This window comes from Saccostrea cucullata, unplaced genomic scaffold (assembly GCF_032062105.1).
Source record: "Saccostrea cucullata isolate Sc308-1 unplaced genomic scaffold, CSIRO_AGI_Scuc_v1 ctg7, whole genome shotgun sequence".
NCBI lineage: Eukaryota > Metazoa > Mollusca > Bivalvia > Ostreida > Ostreidae > Saccostrea > Saccostrea cuccullata.
Window position 1 is genome coordinate 495,256 of NW_026935080.1, and position 24,778 is coordinate 520,033.

Sequence of the window (24,778 nt, forward strand, 5' to 3'; positions counted from 1 at the left end):
CTCTTTGAGCCTTTGGCTCAGAAGAGCTAAAAATACCTGGACGGTAGATTTTTTCCAAACTTGGCATGTACACTGGAGTTATTAACCCCACTCGCCCCCCTTTAATTCAAAAATGTTATGTGTAACTGATTTTATATATGAATTCCAAATCAACAACTTCCCATCATCATCTCAAGCTACGACTTCCCGTCGACTTTGCGACGATGACTTTCCATTTACAAAACTAAAGGCCGGTATACACGATGAGATTTGTAGTATAATGCAAGTATTATAATACTTTTGTATTATAATACTTTCCTGTACTCACGCTAATACATATCTTATAAGATTGTAAATAAACTGCGTATTCCAACGTGTTTTTCCCCGCCATATTTCTCGCTCTGTCAAAGTATGAGGCTCTGATAGCAATGTCTATCACTGTACTATGCACTGCGTGATATACACTAGACAAAATTGCTAACGCACCACTTAAAATTCTTCTTTGTGAATTGAACAGTTGCCTCAACGGTATGAGTATGTTTAAAACGCCATAATTTCCAATACAATGGGATTGGCAAATGTCTTGCTATCAGAACTAAACCCCCAAATGACCTTCTTGCCCAAAACCAATTTCCTGACATGCATTGCGTACCTCATTTTTGCTCAGATATATGCATTGCTTATTACCCGATGATGGTCCTTGAGGTTACACCAGAAACAGTCTCCCAGTTAAATAAAATCAAATAATATGCAGTGGCTGACTATTATATCGCCTGCTAGTCATCCAATGCATTTGTGTCCATACCCAGTCCACTCAACTTCCTGGTTGCCCCAATTTTGTGGAACAACATTGAAATTGTGGTGTGATGTTTAATTAATGGCTTGGCTATATAGAGTGAACATTTTTATGTCGACTAATCTATTTGCAACAAAAATTTTTAACCAGAAGAATAAATATTGTTTTCAATGTTTTAATTTTTTACATATCTTTCCAAAGGAACCCCCTGCACACACCATACTGTCTGTTTTATCACGTTCATCTGAGATCAAATTTCGCACGCAGTACAATTTTTTCTGATTTTCTACTTCGTGCAAACATAAAGAACAAAAATGCAAAGATAAAATTTGAAATTTATCCCTCCAAATTAGTATGGACACGATTTTCACGGTTTTAATGATATGGTCAAACTTCAGTTAACATTGTAGTTATTTTATCAGTTAGGACATTTAAATGCTTCATTTTTTGATTTTGTAACATAATAATATATCAAATACATCTTAAACAAGTTTTGAAAAGTAAAATATTACTTTCATGTGGTGGTGCGTTAGCAATTTTGTCCAGTGTATTTCCTATAAGTCCTTTTCCCCTTCCAATTCAGCCACGAGTTTTTCGATGTCTTTACTTGTAAAGTCGACCATTATTATGTACCATGTGCTTTTATTAGTAATAATAAAAATAGGATGACACCTAGTGTCATTACATTTCACTGGTTGAAAGTGATATGTAAGTTAAGACTTGTATTAGGAAATAGAGCATTGCTCTATTCTTAATACAGTTTTGTAAGATTCGAAAAATCTTATGATACACTGTAGTAAGAGTGTATACACAGTAAGATTTTTATTATAATACAAATCTTATAATACAAATCTTACCGTGTATACCGGCCTTTACTATAGTCCAATGTCCTCAATGTTAGTGAGAAAAGTTAAATTCCGAGGGGTGTGGACATTGGATACACGAACCTTTGATACGGATGAATACCGATACAATGGAACACTAACTTCTTAGTGATGCTTATTATACAAAATCATACAGATCTGCCCACCATAGGATAGGATTTCATTACATTTTGTTCCCCGAATTACACTGCATCATGAACTTCTTTTTTTTTTGTCTCTCTAAGATTCCTGACAAGAATTCTACATGAGACAGAAAGCAGATTCTTCTCCAGTTACTGGTTTTAAAAAAGCAAGCCATGGTCATCAATTTCCTTCTGGCTGAACAAAATTATTGAGATAAAAGAAGCTGTCAAGATTTTTTTTTTGTTTTGGTTTTTATTAAATACCGGTTTATCTCATTTAACACACACATCTAAGGGTAAATGATATACACACCAACACCTGCTTAAGGACAGCTGCACTAAGCAAGAGAACTTTACTAAGATAAAATAGCAATACCCTGTAAATTACTTTAAATCACATTTAGAGTGGATATAATTGGGGAAAATTTGTTCAGTATAAATTTTTTAGTCAGCAAAAAATTAAATTGTGCATCCTTGATTTTTTTTCACCCTTCTTATACCCCTGCTTTAAAATTTCAAACTGTATCAAAACATTTAAAATTTAAGATTATTTTTGTCACATTGAAAGGACATTCTTGTGTAATGATATAATTCTTGATTATCGTAAAAAAATTAATTTACTCTATCAAATAGTTCCTAGTTTTAATCAGGAAAAAATACACTAAATAAACTAATAACACATCACACTGCCTAAAGAGTTCATTATGCATTAATTAGAGATTTTTAATGAAAATATTATACATCCAGTACATTAAATATATTCCCATCGAGATTATACAACATTCATTCATAAATATGATACATGCATTGCAAAGACTCTATACAACATGTATATATCTGACATATGATGTGTATTTATGCAAGGGAGTCAAATTTTCCTGGGCATCATTATTACATACAATGAGAATTTTCTTTTTGTTCTTTTCAAATGTTCTCTGAAGTACTACAAGTACTTGAGCATAAATTGCCTACAATTGCAGTCTTTTTATTAAACATTTAATTTCTTCAGCACCAAAAACAGCAATACAATACCTAATGGAGAAATCACTCCCTTCACAAATTACTTTGTATATTACAAATATATTCTAACTGTTATACATGTACATGTATATAATTTCAAGAGCTACATTAGTTTGGATAATAAACTTTGTCTATGGGTAAGCCATCTACCTTATTATTTTTTTTTTTTGAAAAGAACAAGCAATCAGCATTTAAAAAAAGAGAATGGAAAATCAATTATTTGAACAATCAGACTCAGAGAGAAAAGGTCATATGGAAATTCATGGCACTCTTTAAACTTTGTCAGTTTTAAACAACATTCCAAAAGGTCATTTAAAAGACTTTTTAGTCTGCTTAAACAGAACTTTGCCATATAAGTAGCTAACACATTTTTTGCTCCACTGTCAGCAATTATCAACTAATTTTATTTATTTTTTTTTACTTTCCCCCCATACAATTAATCTGATGGTAACATTTGGTTTTTGACAAATACTTTTCCACTATATTGATTTTTTCACAACTTTTTGTATTGATCTATAGCTGGCTCTCTGATGTTACATAAGAAAAACGTCAATAAAGAATTTCCACAATAAATTCCCGTTTGCTGGTGTGAATTGACAACGAAAGACATTTACGTACACATATGTAAATGTTGTATTAAACATGTACAAAACAAATCACCTCAAAATTAAATCTTTGTCTAATCTCCAGTCATCAACAAAAAATGTAAACTAGAAAAATGGCAACAAAGTACCTGGATGGTAAAAAAATAATAATAACAACAAATTAGTAACTCTATGTAAAAAAAATCATCAAAATTAAATTCTACATTTTTTTTCAGATCTTTCACTTCATCCTTCATAGTTCATATTTGAGGAATGTAGAAGTGACCCTGACATTTTAGTACTGGGTTCTGGTTTCATAAGTGGTGTGGCTGGTGGTGGTAGTGGTTGTGGCCCCACCACTGCCACTTCCTGAGGTTCCAGCATGCTTAGCTGACTGCCAATTCCTGAACATGAACCAGGTGTCTACGATGTACACAGCCAATGCAGCCATTCCGAAAATCTAATGAAAGATTAAAATAAACAGGTAACTGGAAATAATATATCAATATCAGCAAATACATTTTTTTTTTCATAACTGACACTGATTATTTTCAGGTGTCTGACTTACAATCAATCAAATATAAAAGTTTTTTTCATTCTAAATTGTTTGATTAGATGTTGTTTAAGGTCCGTTTTGGGAATTTTTCACTAATATGGAGACGCCACCACTTGTCGGTGGAGAGCTGCAAATTTTGTCCTACACTAGGCACTCAGGGCCATTGAACAGTGAGGCATCTTTTTCGTGCCAGCATCTACTGCAACATGGGACCACGGTTTATATGGTCTCGTCTGAAGGACTGGTCTGCATGTCCCACAGTGGGATTCGAACCCACAAAGTAAATATTGACTCCTTACTTCGCAATTCTAGAGAAAACGCTCTAACCACTGCTGCATTCTCAATTGAAATTTGCTATTTTCGGCTTTCCCCCAGTACTTACTGTGGCTGCAATGATTCCCCCAAGGCTATACTGAGCTCCCCTGGCCAGGCAGACAATGACAGCAATAAAGATGAGAACACAGTACACCACATAATAAACAAACTCCTGTAAAGGCATGCAACGTCTGATTTATAAGATGTATATTGGAAAATTATAAATGTATACAGTAAACAATAGAAAAGCATTTTTTATTCTTTGTTTTTTTGACATCTCTGAAGTTACTAGTATTTTTAAGGACTGACTGATTGTCAAACAAGTTATTGTGATAATGTGATAAGACCAACTAAGCTCCACCGAGAAAAGAAAATCTAACTAATGTTGCTTCAATATTACAGTCTGATGAACACACTGATGGTTATTAGAATAAAATTCCTGAAGTTGGTTTTCAGAAGAGATAGGGTTTTTCATAAATAAAGTTCATTTAAATATACCATTTATCATTACCTTAACCCCACCCTAAGGTCCAATGTCTGGAGACAATCATTCAACACATTCTTTGGTAAAGGTTAAATAAACTGCTTACAATAAATAAAATTTTCTATGATATAGTGAATTTCGATATATGGCCTATATAACTATTACTTCATATACTGTTAACCAACTTTTTTTCGCGTGCAAGAAATATCCGCGAGTTCCGCGATCAACTTTAACTCGCGAATATTAATCGCCGAAAACCAATCATTTTACTTAATATTTGTAGAAAGTGTTTCCTCTGTCACGAATATTAATCGTCGCGGATTAATTTCAAAATGACGAATCGCGAATAAAAGATGATGCGAATAATAGTTGGTTTACAGTATTCAATTGACTTTTGAGATAAATGACTTATTGCTTATTTTCATCATTCCAACAGTTGGACTGCTTTCATGTATTCAGGAGTAATTAGTGGATTTTTGAAGTCTGCATGGATTTTGATGGTTTATTGGCCACTAACCCTCAGGTTCCAGGGAGGAAGAGATCATGAAGTTCTTATCTTTCTTTCCCATTTACAGTCAAACATTGTTATCTCAAACTCAAAGGGATATCTAGGTTAAAACTCCCAGAATACTTCAAAATATCAATGACTAGGGGCCCTCATTTTCATTGGACAAATTGTTTCTGACATGAAGCACCAGTTTGTTATGAATGTGTGTTATTAATAATTATGAGAACAAGAGGATAGAATGGATACAAATCCAGATATGGCTTGTGAGAGTGAATGGATGTAAACAAAACTTACAATGAATATCCATGGGCCTGGGAGCTTGGAGAAAACATTGAAGAGATGAAATATAAAAAAGATGAGAGTGGTAATCAGAGCTGATATGAAGACAAACTGAGCCCAGCCTTGTCCTAAATCAACCCACCAATTCACTGAAGCACAGATGAAGGCAATCAAGTCCAACACCTACAATTATCAAAAAAAAAAAATCTTAATGTACAGATAGTTATGAATGCATAATAATTTCTTCTTTTACATGTTATAATCACCGGGTACCACGGGTAAGGTAAACACTGAGTTATGGACAGATGATTGTTTCCTATATTAATAATGCAATACATACAGTATTTTTATTCTATATTTGAATTTCTACTCAGATGCCTGCTGCAATCATATCTTTTATTATGCAATATTGAATGGTATGATAACTTGGAGAAGAAATACATTAAGAAGAGATCACCTCTCTGATGCTTACATGTCTAATGACTGTCACAGTAAAATTCCATGTTTTTTGAGTCATCCTTACCCATGAATTTACATCCCCACAAATATTTATTTTGTATATATATAAATTCATCAAATCTACCATATAAACAAGACACCCACAAAATTAGGTCCCCACAAACACTGACATCCACGAATTAAAATGATTCCACAGTATATATGTACCATTTCTGCGATTTTGAGGTACCCTGGCAGAGAGCGGAGGAAGCCACTCTGGAAGGAGATACCACTTCCATCTGAGGTGGTGGTGGTCTCTGTTCTCTCCACATATTCTGTACTCATCTTGGATCCTTTCTACTCTGTCTACAAACAATAGGATCAACCCTGATCAATAATAATACTTTTACATGTATCAACTTTTGAGGAAAATTGTGAAGAAGTGGCAAGCTAGTAGCAAAAATGCCTTAGTTTTTACCTCATGGTAACCTGAGCTTAAGCTAAACACCTTGAGGGTCGCAACATGAATATATGGACATCAACTTTCATATATAACCATCTCAAATGACTGTATGTGTGGGAGGCAGGGTAAGATGCTAGGAACATACAAAGAACTCAGATACCCAAGTATTTTATATACTGAATGATGAATGTCCAGTACTTTGATATGATGAGTTTGAGAATCTTGTCATATTTCAGTCTTTTGGGGAATGTGATGCACTGCATAGATATTCAGAAAATAAGTTGATACTGTTTTATGTGTTTCCTAATTTCAAGATTACATTGCACATAGGTAAAATTTAAAAAATTTTGTAACATGTCAGAGCAAATTCAGTACAATCAGTATTTTTGTAAATGTCTCTTAAAAAGACACATAGTATACCTGTGAAATGTAACACCACCTTTTATCACCTGGGGTTATATTACAGAGTGTGTGTATCATTAGCAAAGGTTGTCCAGTACGGTCAACTGTTACACAAGACTTACTCTATTTCACAAGTCACTGCTCAACAATTTCTATCACAATACTTTATCTAATATTAAATCAAAGCTTTTGAAATGACAATTAAAGAATGTACGTGCAATATCCTTTATATGTGTGCTTTTTTCAAGACAATTAAAAGTAAAATATATCCATTACGATGTATAACTATAATTTAATTACATTCTTCTTATAGGCATTAAGCATGGGACAAAAATTATTTATTCTGATCAAAAGCTACTAAGTACACTATAAACTTGCTACTCTAGAAATATTTGAATGCATAATGCATTCACCCAAACTACTTCATGTTACACTAACAGTCTTCTGATAGCTGGAAGTTGTTCAACATTATATAGAAAAAAAATATGCAATAAATATATAAAATGTAATTAAAAGGCATCAATCTAAAAATACTGCAATTCATGCACATTCATGACATCAACACAATCCTGTTAGTTTGATGATAAATACTTGGTGTTTTATCAATGTCCTTGAGTAACTCTTCAACAGGAACTCTTAATTTCCTATACTTCCTTTCTTCACTTCTCATGACACATTACTTACCAATAATTTTTCAAGTGGTGAGTTTGAATCATATTTATCAATAAATTTTCAAGTGAAGTTTTAATCATTCATATAAATCTAAAAATAAAATATTTACGAGCATCATTCCCTTACTTTTATTGGAATCATGCACTTTCAATTTATCTGAAAAGTCAAGATCTTAAATGATATATGTTCCAGAAACATACATGTAATTATAAAGAGCTAGATTTAGTTATTTTTGTCACTGGTGGGCTATCATTTCAAATTTTTAATAGTCGACTGAGTGCTTTTACAACTCCTATCCCTAGATTTGAAAGAGACTTGCCCCAAACATAATACTGTTATAACATGTATAATAGAAACACTGTGTTTATATTGTTTTACTTATAATGGTACAATCAACAAAACAATACATGATTATTATAGAACTTGATACATAACCATGTCAAGTTTAGCCCAACCATGAAGGAATTTTGTAATGCATAAAAACACTGACCCAAGGGGCACATGCTCCCTATGATGCACTTGCCCATATTAAATATTCACAGACACTAGACCAATGGGTCATCAATTATTTTGACCTGTGTGTGTAATTATTGACTCTATGACCTCAAAACCTACAGAGGTCATCTACTCCTTAGGGGGAACCAAGATTGTGTGTCAAGCTAAGAGTTTTAAAAATTGATGGTCAGTATCTTCCTATGCCTTGTTTGACCCCGTCATCTTTGACCTTGTAACCTCAAAATCAACAGAGGTCATCTACACCTTAAAAGAATTTACCAATATTTTAAGTTTGATGCCTGTCTAGTAAATGGTTCTCAAGATATTGAACAGACCTTGACCTTTAATCTTGAAAATTTGTTGAAGGTTACTGTGCACTCTCTACCAATGGGCAATCTTAAGGTGAAGTCTACTGATAAGAATACACTTCTATATATGTACTTTCAATGAGGTTGAATAGCACAGATTTTTTCAAGATTAATTTGACTTCATAGAATCTGTTCTCACTGGTCTATTACTTTCTTTCTTTAGAATAATATTTAATAACTGACCAGAAAATCAGATTCATAATCTGAACAATTGAACAAATGCAGCAAAACCCGTTTAGTAGGAACATGCATATTGCCAATTCATGGATACTGCAGTTATCTTGGATCCCCTGCTATAAAAATTTAATGAATTCCTTATATATAACGAATTACAGATAAAGTGAAGTAATTTCATAGGTCCCAGTGACTTCATTATTAATATAACTTAGTTTTACTGTAAATGCAGAATGTTATTTATGATGGACTAAAAAGTAGGATCTAATAAGCATGATAAGTAGACAAAGCCAAGTTCCATGCCTTTAAACATTAGAGAGCTACTGACAACAGTTTTAAGGAATATTATGTCATAGGAGCACTATAATAATATGCTAATACCAAGATCATACAAGCTAGGAATTTTTTGGACTTCATCTTACATCCCAATTTTTCAGACCAGTAAGCTACAATCAATGAATTCAGCTGAATAAATTTGTTTGTTTGTGTTTTTTTAAAGTTAAATCTCTAAATATGGAATCAATTCATACTCAAACAAGTGAAAACAAATAAAATAAGCATTACTCTCAAACACCTGTTTCATACAGGGCTCGAGCTGTGATTCGCCATTGTCGCCAATTGCGAATTTTTTTCAAAAGTGGCGAAAATGATTTTTTTAGATGTACCATGTACAAAATTTTTGTAGTCCTGGTAATAGCTCCTTTGTTTATTCAATGTACACAGATAAGTCCCTTTGTTTACTTAATGCAGCAGAGGTGTGAAAACTGAAACCTACATGTAGGAAATCACGTCTCGCTTGAACGAACAGAGCTGACTCGGTAACTAACCTGGAGCAATAATGGGTTACATAATTGCTTGAAATAATATAATTTGGATTAAACAAGTGGGAAAGTGTTATTGGGAGATGAAGTTAGTAAATGAAAGATTTTTTTCACCAAAATCTGGATCTATGTTGATCGTTTTTTTAAAACCGAAAGTAGGGAAACACTAGAGGTACTGTGAGCGATGAGCTCACTAAATGATACCCCCCGCCTCCCATATGGTTTTAACTGGTGAAAAAGTCCATGTTTTCCTGTGGCCAGGAAACCCAAAATATGTGTCGGATCAAAAAGTAAAATAGGAGGTGCACAATGGCAATATGTAATAAAGATTCTGTGAAAGTTTCATCAAATTTCATTCAGTGGTATGAGAGGAGTTGCGGATAAGAGATGGGTACCCCAAAGCGTAACAGACGGACGGACGGACGGACGGACGGAAATACCGATTACTATATACCCTCCCGCTTTTCAAGCGGGGGGTATAATGAGGAAAATTGTAAAGAATGGCTTCAAATTTTACCTACTGAAAATTGAAAAATGTGTACATTTATATACCATTAACTTACAAAGAGTGAAAAATAAATTAGTTTGGAAACAGAATTATCTTTAGTTAGTAAATTACACTGAATTATTTACAATAACATGAGCTTGCATATTAAACCCTGGAATCTCCAAGTTGTTAAAAAATAAAGTCGAGTTTTAAACCTAATTTTCATTACTTTTTAATTTACTTCTTTTCACAATTAATTATTGAAATGATAAGAATTTCCATTTTTAAAATATGTCATATTTTTACTAGGTCTGTAGCCCCCCCCCCTTCCCCCCCTCCTTCCCAGGCGAAAAAAAATATAATCAAGAGGACATTTTCTGTCAAGAGTTGGCTGATATCAATACAATATTAAATTAATTGTGTAGTTCCAACATTATTTTTTTTCTTTTTCTAAATGGATACTACCATAAGCTTTAAACATTACAATTTTAAAACAATGTCTATGTCAGATAAACATTAAATAAAAAAAATTGAATAACAAAAAGTGCATAATTGCATTGTCGATGAAAAATCAGATGTAAGTATGCCTTTTCTTAAAGCTTGTGTCGCGAAAAGTGGCGAAAAATATTTTCGGTCCAGCGGGAGCCCTGGTTTCATACAGTATGCTACTTTTCTACATATTATGTTATTATATAATATTTACATTTCCAATGTCTTTATTTGAGATATAATTACAAAATATGTAGTTAATGCCTGTTAATGGACTTTATTTCTACATAAATGTACTGGTTCATCGATAGGCATGCTTTAAAAAAAATCATGTGCCAGGTAGGACAACTAGAGACAGAAGCAGGGCTTAGAGCAGTTTGATTTGTGAAATCAAGAAGTTGTAAATATAAGGAATAATATTAACTGTCAGATTTTTTGATTTCATAACGCTGATCAATCGATTGTCTTGCATGAAATGCATTCGGCATTTAAACAAATTATCACACATGCCACTCAATGATCACATCATGAAACCAAAAAATTAGACAGTTATTCCTTAACTAGTAAACTAGCATACTGTATGAAACAAGGACATGTGGCATAACTCCTGTTATATTTGTGTCTATAATCAGGAAATAATGGAGAGTAAACATGGTAAAACAAAATGTTCAAAAGGAAATAAGACCGAGTAAAGACACTATTTTGGGAATACTATTATGTAAGAATACAATTAAATGACAAATCCATTGCGAAAATACATATCCCCCAAAACAACAGTTCCCCCCCAAAAATGTTGATGAGTTAATATTGATATATTTTATCATAGCTCATATATATGCATGCTTTAATGCTTTTACTAACAAAATTCAAATGAAAAAAAAAGATCAGCTACAACGACCTTACAATTTCATTGTTTTGTCGTCATAATAGAAATATAAAACGAATCAAAACACAAAACATAGAAAGTTAGGCCAAATTAATGGTTTTACATGAATTTACAGTGTCATGAGACCGGTTTCTAGTGACTCATTATACTAAAGATAAAATTATTTTGGTCTGGACAATAACAGGGATATGCATTCTTAATGATAGAAATAACGAACACAAAGCATACTATACTGATTAATGAAAAGAATTCGTGCTGCAATACCTTAATCAACACGAAAATATCTCTCCGCCTCCTCAAAACTATCTTGTTTACAACCGGAAGTTGTTGTACAATACACAAAGAGAAAACGGATATTAAAACCCGAAAAATAGATCTATATCTATACCAGATCAGCACTTGTTTCGGAAATAATTTTTAACCCATGTTGCATGGTGTAATAATACCCTGAGTTTAAAAAAACTATTTTTAAAGCAAGTGCCCGTGCTTTCAATGTAACACAGGCACCTGAATTCAGCATCTAAAACTTACATGTGCATAAATTTAAAACTACATCAAAGCTTATTCTGAAAAAAAGCCCCCCCCCCCCGGTACTACGGAGAGGTGTGAAACCGTCCTCTTTATTAAAATATCCCCATACTAAAAGAGTATTGTTTTACACATGTACTCCCTTTGAAGACTTTTTATGCATGTCCCTATAATTACTTCAACATCTTCCCAAGTCAGGAGTTTCTGATCCGCTCCGCACCACATATAATCAATTTTTTTACCATTGTTCATCAAGGATTACATTTTGACAACAATTTTATTGGAATAGAGATCGATGAGTGGAGAATCTGTCAAAATCTTCTGGTTATTCACGTGAGCCTTGTGTTTCAGGGCTTCCTACTTTTTTTATTGAATTATCATGTAATGAATTTTGAATTTACCATGCAGAGAATGTAAATGATAAATGTACCATAGTAAATTCACATTTACAACATCATAATTATGATTGTGTTTGTAAGTAAGAGAACCTCGTTGATTATATACTAAAAGATATTTTTCGATCTAACCGTGCACATTATACGGTTTTAAATATTTTTAAATGTTAAAACGATGTTTTTCCTCATCATATAACTGTTTTTCTTCCCGTTTTCTGCAAATAATTGACTGTTTTATCTTTATCAGATATGTGAACATTACTACTACCTAGCTATTTTTTTTCCACAGCTTCGCTAGCCAAAGGTTCCTGCAGACTGTTCATATATATTATTTCCTCATCGTAACTCGTAACTACATGTACATGTATATAAGGAAACAAGCTAATTCAGAGAATTCGTGTCCCCCGCTTAGGGAAAAAGTCGGCTCCCCCTGACTGAATTTGTAGAATTATTAAATGTATACATGTATACTGAAGGAAATAAAATACATGTATGTCAATATGCATATATAGATTTGATTGCTTATTCTTTATTATGTGTATAGAAGATTTTTTTATATGGAATATTTATCACACTGTAATGATGATTTTATAACCTCATAAATTTTTCATTTCACATGCTGAATACTATCATTTAGTAAAAAAAAAAGTATTAAAAAAAAAAAAAAAGAAAGGTACGACCGAGATTCGATCCCGGGACCTCTCACAATTAGACCGAGAGACATAACCACTCAGGCGCGTAGCTGCCTATACGCAAGTACGCAAGTGCGTACACATCATTTTCCAAAAAAAAAAAAGAAAAAGAAAAGAAAGAAAGAAAAAAGAATAAAAAAGAAAGAGAGATTTATTCGGAGAAAAGGAGGCACTATCTGTCTTTAAATTATTGTATGTTTTATTGTTTCTTTTCAAATTCTGTTTAGAATATCGTTAATATCCAGTCTTTTACAAAATGAATTCCAAAATTCTTGAGAAAGAAAATATTGTTGAACCAAAATTTTCAACTGTTAATCCACGTAATCCTAATTATCCGGACAAATACATGTATTTGATGAAGGAAAGTGATCTAAGTTACATTGATCTCAAGAAAAAGTTACAAGGGTCTTGGACAACTATACCAGAATTTCTGTTGAAGTAATTTTTAAATATCGATAAACCAAAAAAAAAAAAAAAAAAAAGGCAAAATTCAAATTACTGAATCAAGTAAATAAAAATATAGATCATTTATGAAAATCTTCTTTTACTGATGTTACCAATTTATAGAATTTAAGTACTCTCAGGGGGAGCCGACTTTTTCCCTAAGCGGGGGACAACGAATTCTCTGAATTAATTGTTTAAGCTATCAGAATATAAAGGTTATCAAAAGACCCACACTCTCGTTTATAATTTGAAATACTTTAACTCCAATGATAACTTATTAAATTCCTTCTTTGTTTTATCTTGTCACACTTGGAAACTTTTTTCCAATACCAATATATTCGTAAATTAATTTGATCAAATTATTCTTCTCTTCCTGAAGTATCCATGGAAGTATAACTTAGCTAAGTGTTTGCTTGAGAAAAGACATGTAGCGTGATTTCTTTTAAAGGAAAATGACTGAAAAATTTCGTAAAATCCAGAGGCTCCCGGGGGCTACGCCCCCTGGTAAAAAAAAGGGCTTTTAAAACTGGGGGCCTCAGAAAGGCCCCCAGACCCCGACCATTTTCTGCGTACACTTTATTTCAATGCTGGCTACGCGCCTGCCACTAGACCACGGAGACGCTTTACACGGTATGAAGTATATGCAGAATTGAAGTCACATACATGTATATATTCATGTTTTCATGTTCGGTATTCTCAAAATTTACACAATCCATGGTGTTTGATTTATTTAGCCTTTATTAAACAGTTATAATAGATGTAATAAGAACATAAAGTCCGCCGAGAACCTGTTTTATACGCAATAACTCTCCTCATGCCCCTGCGCTAAAAATAGCGACATGTAATACTATAAATACTAATAAAACAAACGGGGCGGGGCACTTTGAGAGGGGCGAGAGACGTCCTAGGGAGTTTTGGTATAAAATTACTTTGCATAAGCTCAAAATCTTCTTGAAATATCGCCCGGAAATGATAGTGTTACACACAGACAGAATGTATAAATTTACGACCTTGAACTTTGACCTTTTGACCTCAAAATCAATAGGGGTCTTCTTTAGGCCACAGGGAGTTGTTATGTAAAATTTCATTGCGATAGCTCAAATGGTTCTAGAGATATCGTGTGGAAACGAAAGTGTTTTAAGAGACAGAATTTGCTTATTCATGACCTTGACCTTTGACCTTTTGACCTCAAAATCAATAGGGGTCTTCTTTAGTCCATAGGGAGTTGCTATGCCAAATTTCATTGCAAAAGCTCAAAGGGTTCTCGAGATATCGTGTGGAAACGAAAGCGTTACAGACAAACAGAAAGACGGACGGACGGACAGACGGACGGACGGACAAACCCAAATTAATATCCCCCACTTTTCAAGCGGGGGACAAAAATTGTAGCACCTCTCTATATATGGGTGGAGTCTATAACTTAACCCAGTCAGGCAGTTCGGAAAAACGAAATTCGGTGGACTCCACCCTATATATGTCCACCACTTGCATTAAATCAATTTTCAAAATTGAATTAGGTAATACTGAAGAACAAGAGGCCCATGGGCCACATCGCTCACCTGAGCACATCATTGGCTATGGAAAAAAGCAAAGATCACTTCAGTATTGAGAAGTTTACGGGGGGGGTGAATTTTAAACTACCTGATGTTGCTTCAATATCAATACAACAAATGGCGTTGCTGTTTTTAAGCAGATCATTTTTTCCTATTTATTCATTTGACCCCCCCCCCCCCATTGTGGCCCAGTCTTACCCCTCTGGGGCCCTCATTTGAACCAATATGACTTTGCACTAGCTGGGGATGCCTCCATATCAATATGTTTGAACATGGCTATTCTGTTCTTGGGAAAAAAATTCCTTGATATATCTATGTAAAAAATTGATCCCCAATTGCGGCCTACCCTACCCCTCCCCCTTTTACTCCCCTGGTCATGACTTGAACAAACTTCAATCAACACTACGTGAGGATGCTTCCATAAAGATATGACAAATCATCTTTGTGGTTCGTAAAAAGAAGAATTTTGATAAATTTTCCGATGTATTCATTCCTATGTAAAACTTTAATCATTTATTGTGGCCCCTCCCTATCCCTGGGGGTCATGATTTGAACAAAATTGTATCTACACTACCTGAGGATCTTTTAATATAAGTTTCATCTTTCCTGGCCAAGTGGTTCTTGAGAAGATTTTCAAAGATTTCTCCTAGTATATATTCCTATGTAAATCTCTGATCGACAGTTGTGGCCCCACCTTACCCTCAGGGATCATGATTTGAAGAAAATTGAAGCTAAACTACCTGAGGACGTTTCCATATAAGTTTCATCTTTCCTGGCCCAGTGATTCTTGAGAAGGAGATTTTTAAAGATTTTTCCTATTTATTCCTATGTAAAACTTTGATCGTCAATTGTGCCCCAGCCCTACCCCCGGGAGTCATGATTTGAACAAACTTGAATCTACACAACCTGACAATGTTTCCGTTCAAGTTTCATCTTTCTTGGCCCATTGCTCCTGGGGTCATGATTTGAAAAATTTTTTTTAAATCTACACTACCTGAGGATGGTCTCATATAAGTTACATCTTTCCTGGCCCAGTGGGTCACGAGCCTTCGGCTCAGGTGAGCTAAAAAGTCAGCCCCCAAAAAATATCATTACAGGCATGTAGAATCATTATTGAAAGAAGGTTGCAGAAAAAAGTCCCGCGTTCGATTCCAGGTTCAGCCATACATTTCTCTCTTTCCTGTTACAGATTTGGTGCCGTTGACCACCCCTGGAATTGCGGATGAAAGTCCTGCCAGCGGCTAATAAGAACTTGGGTTGTGTCTTGCAGGGCGAAGACCATTTAAGGAGGGAGGAATTTAATGGTTTGACCGTGGATGTTGACCACCCCTGGAATTGCGGGTGAAGTCCTGCCATGGGGCTAATAAGAACTTGGGTTGTGTCTTGTAGGGCAAAGACCATTTAAGGAGGGTGGAAAGTAATGGTTTGGCCGTGGATATCGACCTGGATAACTCAGTTGGTAGAGCACGTGACTAGTAAAAGAAGGCAACTTGTCTGAGAAAATTTCGAAAGGCAAAAAAGAAAATGTGTCTAAACACGAAAATTTTATTTCCTGAAGGAACGATTTAGCTGGAACACACACCCTCACACACACACCTCGCCCCTATACTACATGTCTGCGTTGATTTTGTTTTGTTTTTTTAATACCTTGATAATGTAGTCAAAATTTCATTCCATACAATGTATAACGATCATCAGTTTTTCTAAGTCAAGATCATAATAAAAAAGTACATAAAACATTTACAAATTAATTTATTTTCAATGACAATAACAAGGTTATTTACCACATAACTACCACATGAACAGAGGACGTTTGTCTTCATATGCTAATAAACATAAACAATCGAGTAAAACTAACACATTATTCAGTTCCTTCTCATCCTCAATTAGCTGAGAAAACAACACCCGCAAAACCATTGGATCCTCCAATCCTAACTCAGCTACCATTTTCCTGCTTGGTGGACCACTTAACAGTCCATACTTATTGACCATGTCTTGTGAAAACTCCCCATGTTGATCCAAATTGTATCCCAGTTTAGCTAAAGTTCTGACCAAATTTTCAAACCGTTTGCGCATTTCTAGCTCTTTTCGGGCATCTCTAGAACCATCTGGTTGAACCGCCTCTTTTTGAATCATAGAGCCAATATTGGCAATACTGAAGCCATAATAGCGCCTCTTCTTTGCATTTTTGCTGCCTGAATCCCAGGCAAAAACGTATTCCAGGATTCTTCTATCCATCTGAAACGCGATTTCTCCGATAAGTCTCTTGTTCTTCCTTATCATGGCAGCCTTCAGCCAGCGCGCTTGTGTCATCGTGGGATCGATTCCAATCAACTGGTCTATAGGGCGACTTATTGGAGGATTCACTAAAACGAAAAATAAATAATCTTAAACATTACATAATATTCAAAACTATGGATGGGTGAATAATCGATCCTTGATTTAAGAATAGACTGATCGATGCTTGACTCCATTTTCATGTGAAATACTAGTAATTTCAATAAATACATGTATATACATTTAAAGGTCCTTGGAGTTATAAAATAGCTACTTGATAAAATCACGAAATATTTTGATTTTAGACTGCTTATTTCTTTTAAAAAAATTATCTTGCGTTACTTAAAATAACAAATTCACAGGTTAAATGTTTACTAGTGTACAAATGAATATAATATTTTGTTTCTTCGTTTTCTTTGTCTCTCCGAGTACTTTTATATTTCTCTTTTCTAAAAACAAATGTTTGAATTACATCAATGAACAATATGCAAAATAATGGACCATATACATGTAACTAGCAATATCAGTAATACCGGTATATACCTTTGTTCATAATACTGTCTGCTAATTTTTCTTCCCTGGTTTTTGGAGTAGATGTGGCTATCGGTTCCCCCACACCTCTCTGAGTTTTTGGAGTTGAGGTAGCTATAGGATCTCCAACTACATTTCGACCTGTGCGGTCTTCGCCAACCGATCTTTGATCAGACTTCGAATACACGGACAGGTTTTTCTCTAAGGAACTATCATGCTGTGGAACAACTGCATCTGAGTTATCATTAACTTGTTTTCTTTGCTGGCCTGCGGATAACATATGGTCCATACTTTCCAGCTCCTCTATTCCATAATCTGACCGTTGACTTCTCTCTGGAGTGGGAGATTTGGAGAGATTGTTTGTCTCTGCACTGACTCTCCTTTCAGATCTCGAGTCTCTGCTTCTTTTATCATAATTCTCCTGGTTCTTTGGTATACCCTGCCCTATTTTAGTCTCTGTGACATATTTCTGTTGCGGCGAATAACTCCTTTGTTCAAGATTTTCTCTCTTTCTCGGTACATCCTGTTCATTCAATGTAGCCTCTTTAAAACATTCCTGTTTTGGCGCAAGACTTCTTTGGTCATACATTTCTCTGTTTCTCTGCTCTGACATAGGACTTCTACTTTCTTGATCAAATCCTTCCCTGAAGCTTTGCTCTGGCATTGGAATTCTGCTTCTTTGATCAGACCCTTCCTTGACTCTCTGTTCTGGTATGAGATTTCTACTTCTTTGATCAAATCCTTCCCCGACTCTCTGTTCTGGCATGGGACCTCTACTTCTTTGATCAAATCCTTCCATGGCTCTTTGTTGTGGCATGGGACTTCTACTTCTTTGATCAAATCCTTCCATGGCTCTTTGTTGTGGCATGGGACTTCTACTTCTTTGATCAAATCCTTCCCCGACTCTTTGTTCTGGCATGAGACTTTTACTTCTTTGACCAGATCCTTCCCCGACTCTCTGTTGTGGCATGGGACTTCTACTTCTTTGATCAAATCCTTCCCTGACTCTCTGTTCTGGCATGGGACCTCTACTTCTTTGATCAAATCCTTCCATGACGCTTTGTTCTGACATTGGAATTCTGCTACCTTGATCAAATTCTTCCCTGGCTCTCTGTTCTGGCATGAGACTTCTACTTCTTTGATCAAATCCTTCCCTGACTCTCTGTTCTGGCATGGGACCTCTACTTCTTTGATCAAATTCTTCCATGGCTCTTTGTTGTGGCATGAGACTTCTACTTCTTTGATCATATCCTTCCCTGACTCTCTGTTCTGGCATGAGACTTCTACTCCTTTGATCATATCCTTCCAGGGCCCTCTGTTCCGGCATGTGACTTTTGCTTTCGTGATCATATCTTTCCCTGGTTCTCCGTTCTGGCATTGAAATACTGCGTCCTTGATTAATTTTTTCTCTGGCTCTCTGTTGTGGTATGGGACTTCTACGTCCTTGATCAATTTTTTCCTTGTCCTTTTGTTCTGGCATGGGACTTCTACGTCCTCGATTAAATCCTTCCATGTCTTTCGGTTCCGGCTTGAGACTTTTGTTTGTTTGATCATAAATTTCCATGATGTTTGGTTCTTCTCGTCCAGGCTGTGTATCGTATCTTCTCTCCATCTCGAGGCTTCTACTTCTTTGGTCATAGTTTTCTCTAGCTCTCTGATCGGACATGGGAAATTTGCTGCTTTGATATAAAAATTCCCTGTTCATCGGTATGTTCTGTTCTGGCTCTGCAACATACCTTTGTTGAGAGAGTCGGCCGCTGCTTCTTTTATCATACATTTCTCTCACTTTCTGTTCCGACATTTGGTCTGTGCTTTTTTGTTCATATCCCTGTCCAGCTCTCTGATCAGGCATTAGAATTTTGCTTCTTTCATCGAAATTTTCTCTTGTTCTCTGCTCCAGCATGTTTCTCCTGCTTCTTTCATCATATCTTTCTCGGGGACTCTGTTCCGGCATAGGACTTTTGCTTCTCATATCATAAATTTCTCTGGATATTTTTTCCGGCATAGGACTTTTTCTTCTTTGATCATATCCATCACCAGTTCTCTGTTCGGGCATGAGACCTTTGTTTCTTTCATCATAAGTTTCTCTGGGTGTTTGATTCGGCATAGGACTTTTGGTTCTTTGATATTGACTCTCCCTATCCCTTGGCACCTCCTGTTCATGCTCTTGTTGATAGGACTGTTCAGATAAACTGGGTGGATGACTGTTGCCTTGAAATGTTTTTTGTGAATCCTTTTGATTATATTTCGATCTATTGTCTTCGAAAGGTTCTTGGTGAAATGTTACATCCCTCCCCGTTGACCCTGAATCGGATTCTTCTTGCCGCACAGCTTCGTGTTCTGGGAAATTTGGTTGAATTAATGGTGCGGTTTTCTCTGTCCAATTTCCACTAAAATCTACTGTTGGCTTCTCATGTTGGGATATTTTACTTTTATAAATTCCAGGGGATTTCGGTCGAGATGGACCTTGCCTAACTTCCAATCGATTAAAAGTTGGTGGAATGATTGAGCGTTGAGAAAAAAAATCGCCTTTTGAGATCGCGCCTCTTTGAGACAGATCGTAAGGGCTTTTCAGACGTTCGCTTTCAGGTATGATGATTTTCGGTTTAAAAAATTCAGGTACGGGAGACAAGGCTTGTGCTAGGTTTTGCGATGCTGAAGTAACTATTATTTCTGGCGCAGGCTTGTTTTGACCATCAAAAGCTGGGGATATGGGTCGAAAAGCTGATTTTTCCTTATGTATACCCACACTTTTGGTGGATTCGGGAATCGTCACACCTACCGACAAAAAAGTTTAAAATAAAACAAACTACAATTAAATTTATATATTTGCTTTATCCAACGAGTTGAAATGACATAAAATATTTAGAAAGTTGATGAAACTTCTTTGTTGGGAAATGAAATAATAAATATATTTTTTTTTTACTTACTGCACTGAAAAGTTTCCACCATATTGTCTACCCAGATCACAAGTTCAGATATTAATTTTGCCGTTCTTAGGGTAGCATTTTGCTGTAATAGTGACAGAGAACGTCGCAGTGCTCTATTCTCATCTGCAAGTTTATGAATATCCGCTATAATTTTACGTTCATTTTCTCTCGAGTTATCCAAATCCCTTGCAAAAAGTGTTGATATTTCTTCTTCATAAGACATACTGTATCATGATTTCACTTGGTTTCCATTTCATTGTGACGTCACAGTGTAATACTCTTGCTTTCAGTATTGTTACGTCATGATATTTGACGCTCTTGCGCCCTCATTATTGTTACGTCATGAATGCAAATAAAAAAAAATCACCTTGTCCGCATCGTCGCAGGCCACGGGTTTTGTGTCCTTTCTTATTCCACTAAATCATAGAATAATGGACACTAAACCAGTGGCTTGCGACGATGCATTGTCCGATGCACCTTACATGAAGTCTAAGAGAAAAAAACGTTTTAAAAAATAGCGATTTTTTTTCAAAAATAAAATAGACGTTATTGCAAAAATCAAAAAGAATGCCACTTTTTTTGTTATTAATTATCTTTCCACTATATTTCTTTAAGCGGCAAATTCCCTCATTTTCAAGATCGGCGTTTGTTGGTGTGAACGCCGGTTTAACGAAGAATTTTGACCCGCATTGAAAAATGATCCGAGATTCGTTTTCAACCGCGGGTGTTTTACCTTCATTGAAATTAAAAATTGTACCCGAAGTCAGTTTTCAACTGTTTGGTTGTTGTTGTTTGTTTTTTTCAATGCACTTTGACTTTTCATTCTATTATTTATTTATTTAATTAATTAATCATTCCAAAACGTGGATTTGACCCATCCAAAAGTATTTAACTTATAAAAATATCAATCATAATTGTGAATATCAATTCAGTTTGTTCTTTTGATGCTGAATTTAAACCCGTATTTATCATTCCTATTAAAAGTTCATTATGCGGTTCAATATCAATGGGTTAGGGTCAAAATTCAACGCCACTGGTTTCAATAACCAACATTGAAAAGGGTTAAATATAAATGTATAAATTTCTACTACAGTAATTGTCGAGATCAAAAGAATGCCGCGGACATTATTCTCTAAATAAATCACGAACATCATAAAAAAAAATTATCAAATCAGACCCACCCCCACCCTTCCCACTGGATTTTTTTTTTCTTTGGACATTTAAAATTTATTTAACTTTAAATACTCTTGCAGTTGATCAACACATAATGTATCAAGGCTGACTCAATCAAAAGTTTAACAAAAAAAGTCCTAAACAAATCCCAACAACAAATAAATGGATTTTTAAGTTTCTGTTATTTATATACTTGAAATCTTTTTATTTTATGATTATTTTTTTTTTTTTTTTTTTTGCCGAAGGAGATACTGTGGAGGTAAACTAAAGTTCACTGACAAAGAAAATCCAGAAAGATGCATCTTCTTATATTCTTGTAACAAATAACATTGTACACAAGGCAATCTCAATCTATACTGTATATACAAATTACATTCTTTCTTTTGATACAATGAAAATGAATAAATTAAAAGATTTAAAATAATTCAATTTTGTCAGGAGTTTTGGCCCTTTGATGCAGCTTGCATATATTCCTTTGCTAAATCTGGATTTTCTGAAACCCATTTCTCTGCTGTGTTCTTGGTCAACCAGTCTCCATTTTTTATTCCTTTATGCAAATCTCTCATCATATCTTGTAGTAAATCTAAATGAAATAAAATATAAATTTGATTATAAATGTCATTCCTCTTTCATTATTTGTGATTTTTATATCATAATTTATTTGACAAACAACTTATTGTCTTTGAGGATTACTGTGTTTCCCTTATGCTGCTTGGCTCTTTGTCTTTCTTAACTTCCTATTGGTTATGGAAGACTGTTGTAAAATTGTTCATTCATTTGAAGGAATTTTTTTTAGATGGCAACTCATGTGTAAAAGTAACAATTAATATACCCACTTATATGCTATTAAAGGTACTTGGACACAGATTTGATGTTAATATTTTCTGTATAATATCATGAATTATATATTTTAATAGCATTTCACACAAAAATTAATTAAAAATCTTATTTCATTTAAAAGTTATTAAAACTTCAAATTTTTTGGCGGGTTTGATTGACACATCCTTGCACTTTCACAAGTTTTAACTTTATTCTTAATCCTAAGGAAAAGTGGCAATCTTGTTGTGTATTAATGAGAAATATTAAAACTTTAATCCAGAAAAATAATTTTATTCAGATGTTGATGTTTACGTTTCACCGGATGTGTTCAATCGTCAAAGTTTCACCACAACTGCACGGACTGACAATATATTGTGTTTTTTTTTGCTTTTGAACATGTCTACTCTGAATTTCCTGGATTATAGTATTAATATTTTTCATTTATGCACAACAAGATTGCCACTTTTCTTAAGTATTAAGAGTTAAATTAAAATCTGTGAAAGTGCAAGGATGTGTCAATCAAACCCGCCAAAAAATTTGAAGTTTTAATAACTTTTAAATGAAATAAGATTTTTAATTAATTTTTGTGTGAAATAAGCTATTAAAATATATAAGTCGCAATATTGTAGAGAAAATATTAACTTCAAATCTGTGTCCAAGTACATGTACCTTTAAACTCCAAAATAGCAAATAGCTCTAGTTTTTTTTTTTTTTTAAAGATACCATGAGGGTAATATGTTTCATTACTACCGTGTCAAGTTAGTTTTAGGTAAATTAAGCATCCCCCCCCCCCTTGAAGAAGGGAAGGCACATTGGTTTGCTGCTGTCTGTTGGTCGGTCCGTCCGTCGGTCTACTTAGTTTCTGTTCATTTTCTTCACTATTGTTGCTCATACTGAAATAATTTGGTATACAGATTTATCATAAGAATATCTACGTCAATTTTTGTTTTGGGTAGGATCGAGCCTTTTTTGACAGATTCATGCCCCTTGAACTCAGAAAAATTCCAATTATTTGCAGTTTCCATTCATTTTCTTTGCAGAGGTTGCACATACTGAAATGAAATTTGGTATACAGGTTTATCAGATGAATATCTAGGTCAACTTCTGTTTTGGGTATGATTGAGCCATTTTTGACATTTATGCCCCTTGGGCTTAGAAAAATTCCAATATTAAATTTGCAGTTTCCATTCATTTTCTTCGCAGAGATTGCACATACTGAAATGAAATTTGGTATACAGATTTATCAGATGAATATCTAGGTCAAGTTCTGTTTTGTGTATGATCAAGAAATTTGGGACAGACTTACTCCCTTGGACTAAGAAAAAATTCCAGCTATTTGGGGGAGGGGGGCATAAGTGTTTTTCAAACATCTCTTGTTATTATTGAACTGATTGTCACTGAATTCAGTAACCATATTATACATTTGGCTGTGTATTCTATTATCCATTTTAATTTACCTTGAGATTCTTTGGAAGAGGTTGCTCCTTCAACCCGGGTTTCTGTGTCCATCTTATCAGCAACTTTTTCCAGAAAAGAAGCTAGTGAAGAATTTGTTTCAATATTGGAAGCTTCTTGCACTGTATGAGAAGACAATTTAACAGTATCCTTGTCCAACTGCTCAGCAAAATCTGTCATGAGGGAGAGAAGAGAATCGTTTCCATTCTCTGTAATCACATTACCAGCAGCTGTATGTTTTTCCATGGTGACTGAAGTCTGGCTGCTATTGGTAAAGGGTGTTGATTGTTTTTGTATTTTCTCCAAGTCATTGTCAAGTTTGTCTGCAAACTTCATCATCATATCTTCAAGACTTTCTTCATCTGTTCCAGCACCAACTTAAATAGATACATGCACGATAAATCTTGCAATGCTAAATATTGACAATACTGAATGATCAAATTATTGCACTTATTTTAGCAATATAAAATAAAACCAGGGAACTATATAGGTCCCTGATAAAACAGCTATTTCAATTGTGAATTCTTGTGAGAAAAAATTCCTGACATCAACTTTGCTACAAATCTTGAATGTGTAAAATTATTGATGCACTCATACTTTCTTTCACGCCTTCCATTTAAGCTGTTAATTAAATAAATGCGGTTGCAACACTAAGCACATTGTAGTTGTTTATGATCCGGGCACTTGCTTTACTGGAAAGATGAACGCTTTTTTGTCTTCGATCATGCCATTGGTCGATTCCATGTTAGACGGCCTCTG

At 34.6% G+C, this 24,778-nt stretch overlaps 3 protein-coding genes across 4 annotated transcripts; all 3 read right to left on the reverse strand.

The window, feature by feature from the left end:
- Positions 1-2,014: 2,014 nt before the first annotated feature.
- On the reverse strand, positions 2,015-11,565 carry LOC134241827 (plasmolipin-like). The gene is made up of 5 exons (XM_062723851.1): positions 11,487-11,565; positions 6,194-6,331; positions 5,543-5,710; positions 4,324-4,428; positions 2,015-3,845 (listed from the first exon to the last, which is right to left on the reverse strand). Exons 2-5 carry the CDS (start codon positions 6,308-6,310, stop codon positions 3,681-3,683), a joined length of 555 nt encoding a protein of 184 aa, XP_062579835.1. The 5' UTR covers positions 6,311-6,331; positions 11,487-11,565; the 3' UTR covers positions 2,015-3,680.
- A 4,941-nt stretch (positions 11,566-16,506) lies between these two features.
- Positions 16,507-20,831, reverse strand: LOC134241828 (serine/arginine repetitive matrix protein 2-like). 2 transcript variants are annotated; one of them, XM_062723853.1, is made up of 4 exons: positions 20,573-20,831; positions 18,163-20,420; positions 17,655-18,111; positions 16,507-17,200 (listed from the first exon to the last, which is right to left on the reverse strand). In XM_062723853.1, exons 1-4 carry the CDS (start codon positions 20,793-20,795, stop codon positions 16,626-16,628), a joined length of 3,513 nt encoding a protein of 1,170 aa, XP_062579837.1. In that variant the 5' UTR covers positions 20,796-20,831; the 3' UTR covers positions 16,507-16,625. The 2 variants fall into 2 exon arrangements, with proteins under 2 accessions (XP_062579837.1, XP_062579836.1); XM_062723852.1 differs by having other exon boundaries at positions 16,508-17,200; positions 17,655-20,420.
- A 1,182-nt stretch (positions 20,832-22,013) lies between these two features.
- LOC134241830 (uncharacterized) lies at positions 22,014-24,731 on the reverse strand. Its single transcript, XM_062723855.1, has 3 exons — positions 24,617-24,731; positions 24,022-24,396; positions 22,014-22,328 (listed from the first exon to the last, which is right to left on the reverse strand). The coding sequence occupies exons 1-3, from the start codon at positions 24,633-24,635 to the stop codon at positions 22,180-22,182; spliced, it is 543 nt and encodes a 180-aa protein (XP_062579839.1). The 5' UTR covers positions 24,636-24,731; the 3' UTR covers positions 22,014-22,179.
- Positions 24,732-24,778: the final 47 nt, after the last annotated feature.

Bases quoted from the DNA above. Each gene is read 5' to 3' on its own strand.
- LOC134241827 (XM_062723851.1), bottom strand. From the start codon at position 6,310: ATGAGTACAGAATATGTGGAGAGAACAGAGACCACCACCACCTCAGAT. The intron at 5,711-6,193 runs GTACATATATAC...TGATAATTGTAG, and splicing joins ACCTCAAAATCGCAGAAATG to GTGTTGGACTTGATTGCCTT. The intron at 4,429-5,542 runs GTAAGTTTTGTT...ATGCCTTTACAG, and splicing joins CAGGCCCATGGATATTCATT to GAGTTTGTTTATTATGTGGT.
- LOC134241828 (XM_062723852.1), bottom strand. From the start codon at position 20,795: ATGTCTTATGAAGAAGAAATATCAACACTTTTTGCAAGGGATTTGGAT. The intron at 20,421-20,572 runs GTAAGTAAAAAA...TTTTGTCGGTAG, and splicing joins GGTGGAAACTTTTCAGTGCA to GTGTGACGATTCCCGAATCC. The intron at 17,201-17,654 runs GTATATACCGGT...TTTTCGTTTTAG, and splicing joins AGACAGTATTATGAACAAAG to TGAATCCTCCAATAAGTCGC.
- LOC134241830 (XM_062723855.1), bottom strand. The intron at 22,329-24,021 runs GTAAATTAAAAT...TATTTCATTTAG, and splicing joins CTCTTCCAAAGAATCTCAAG to ATTTACTACAAGATATGATG.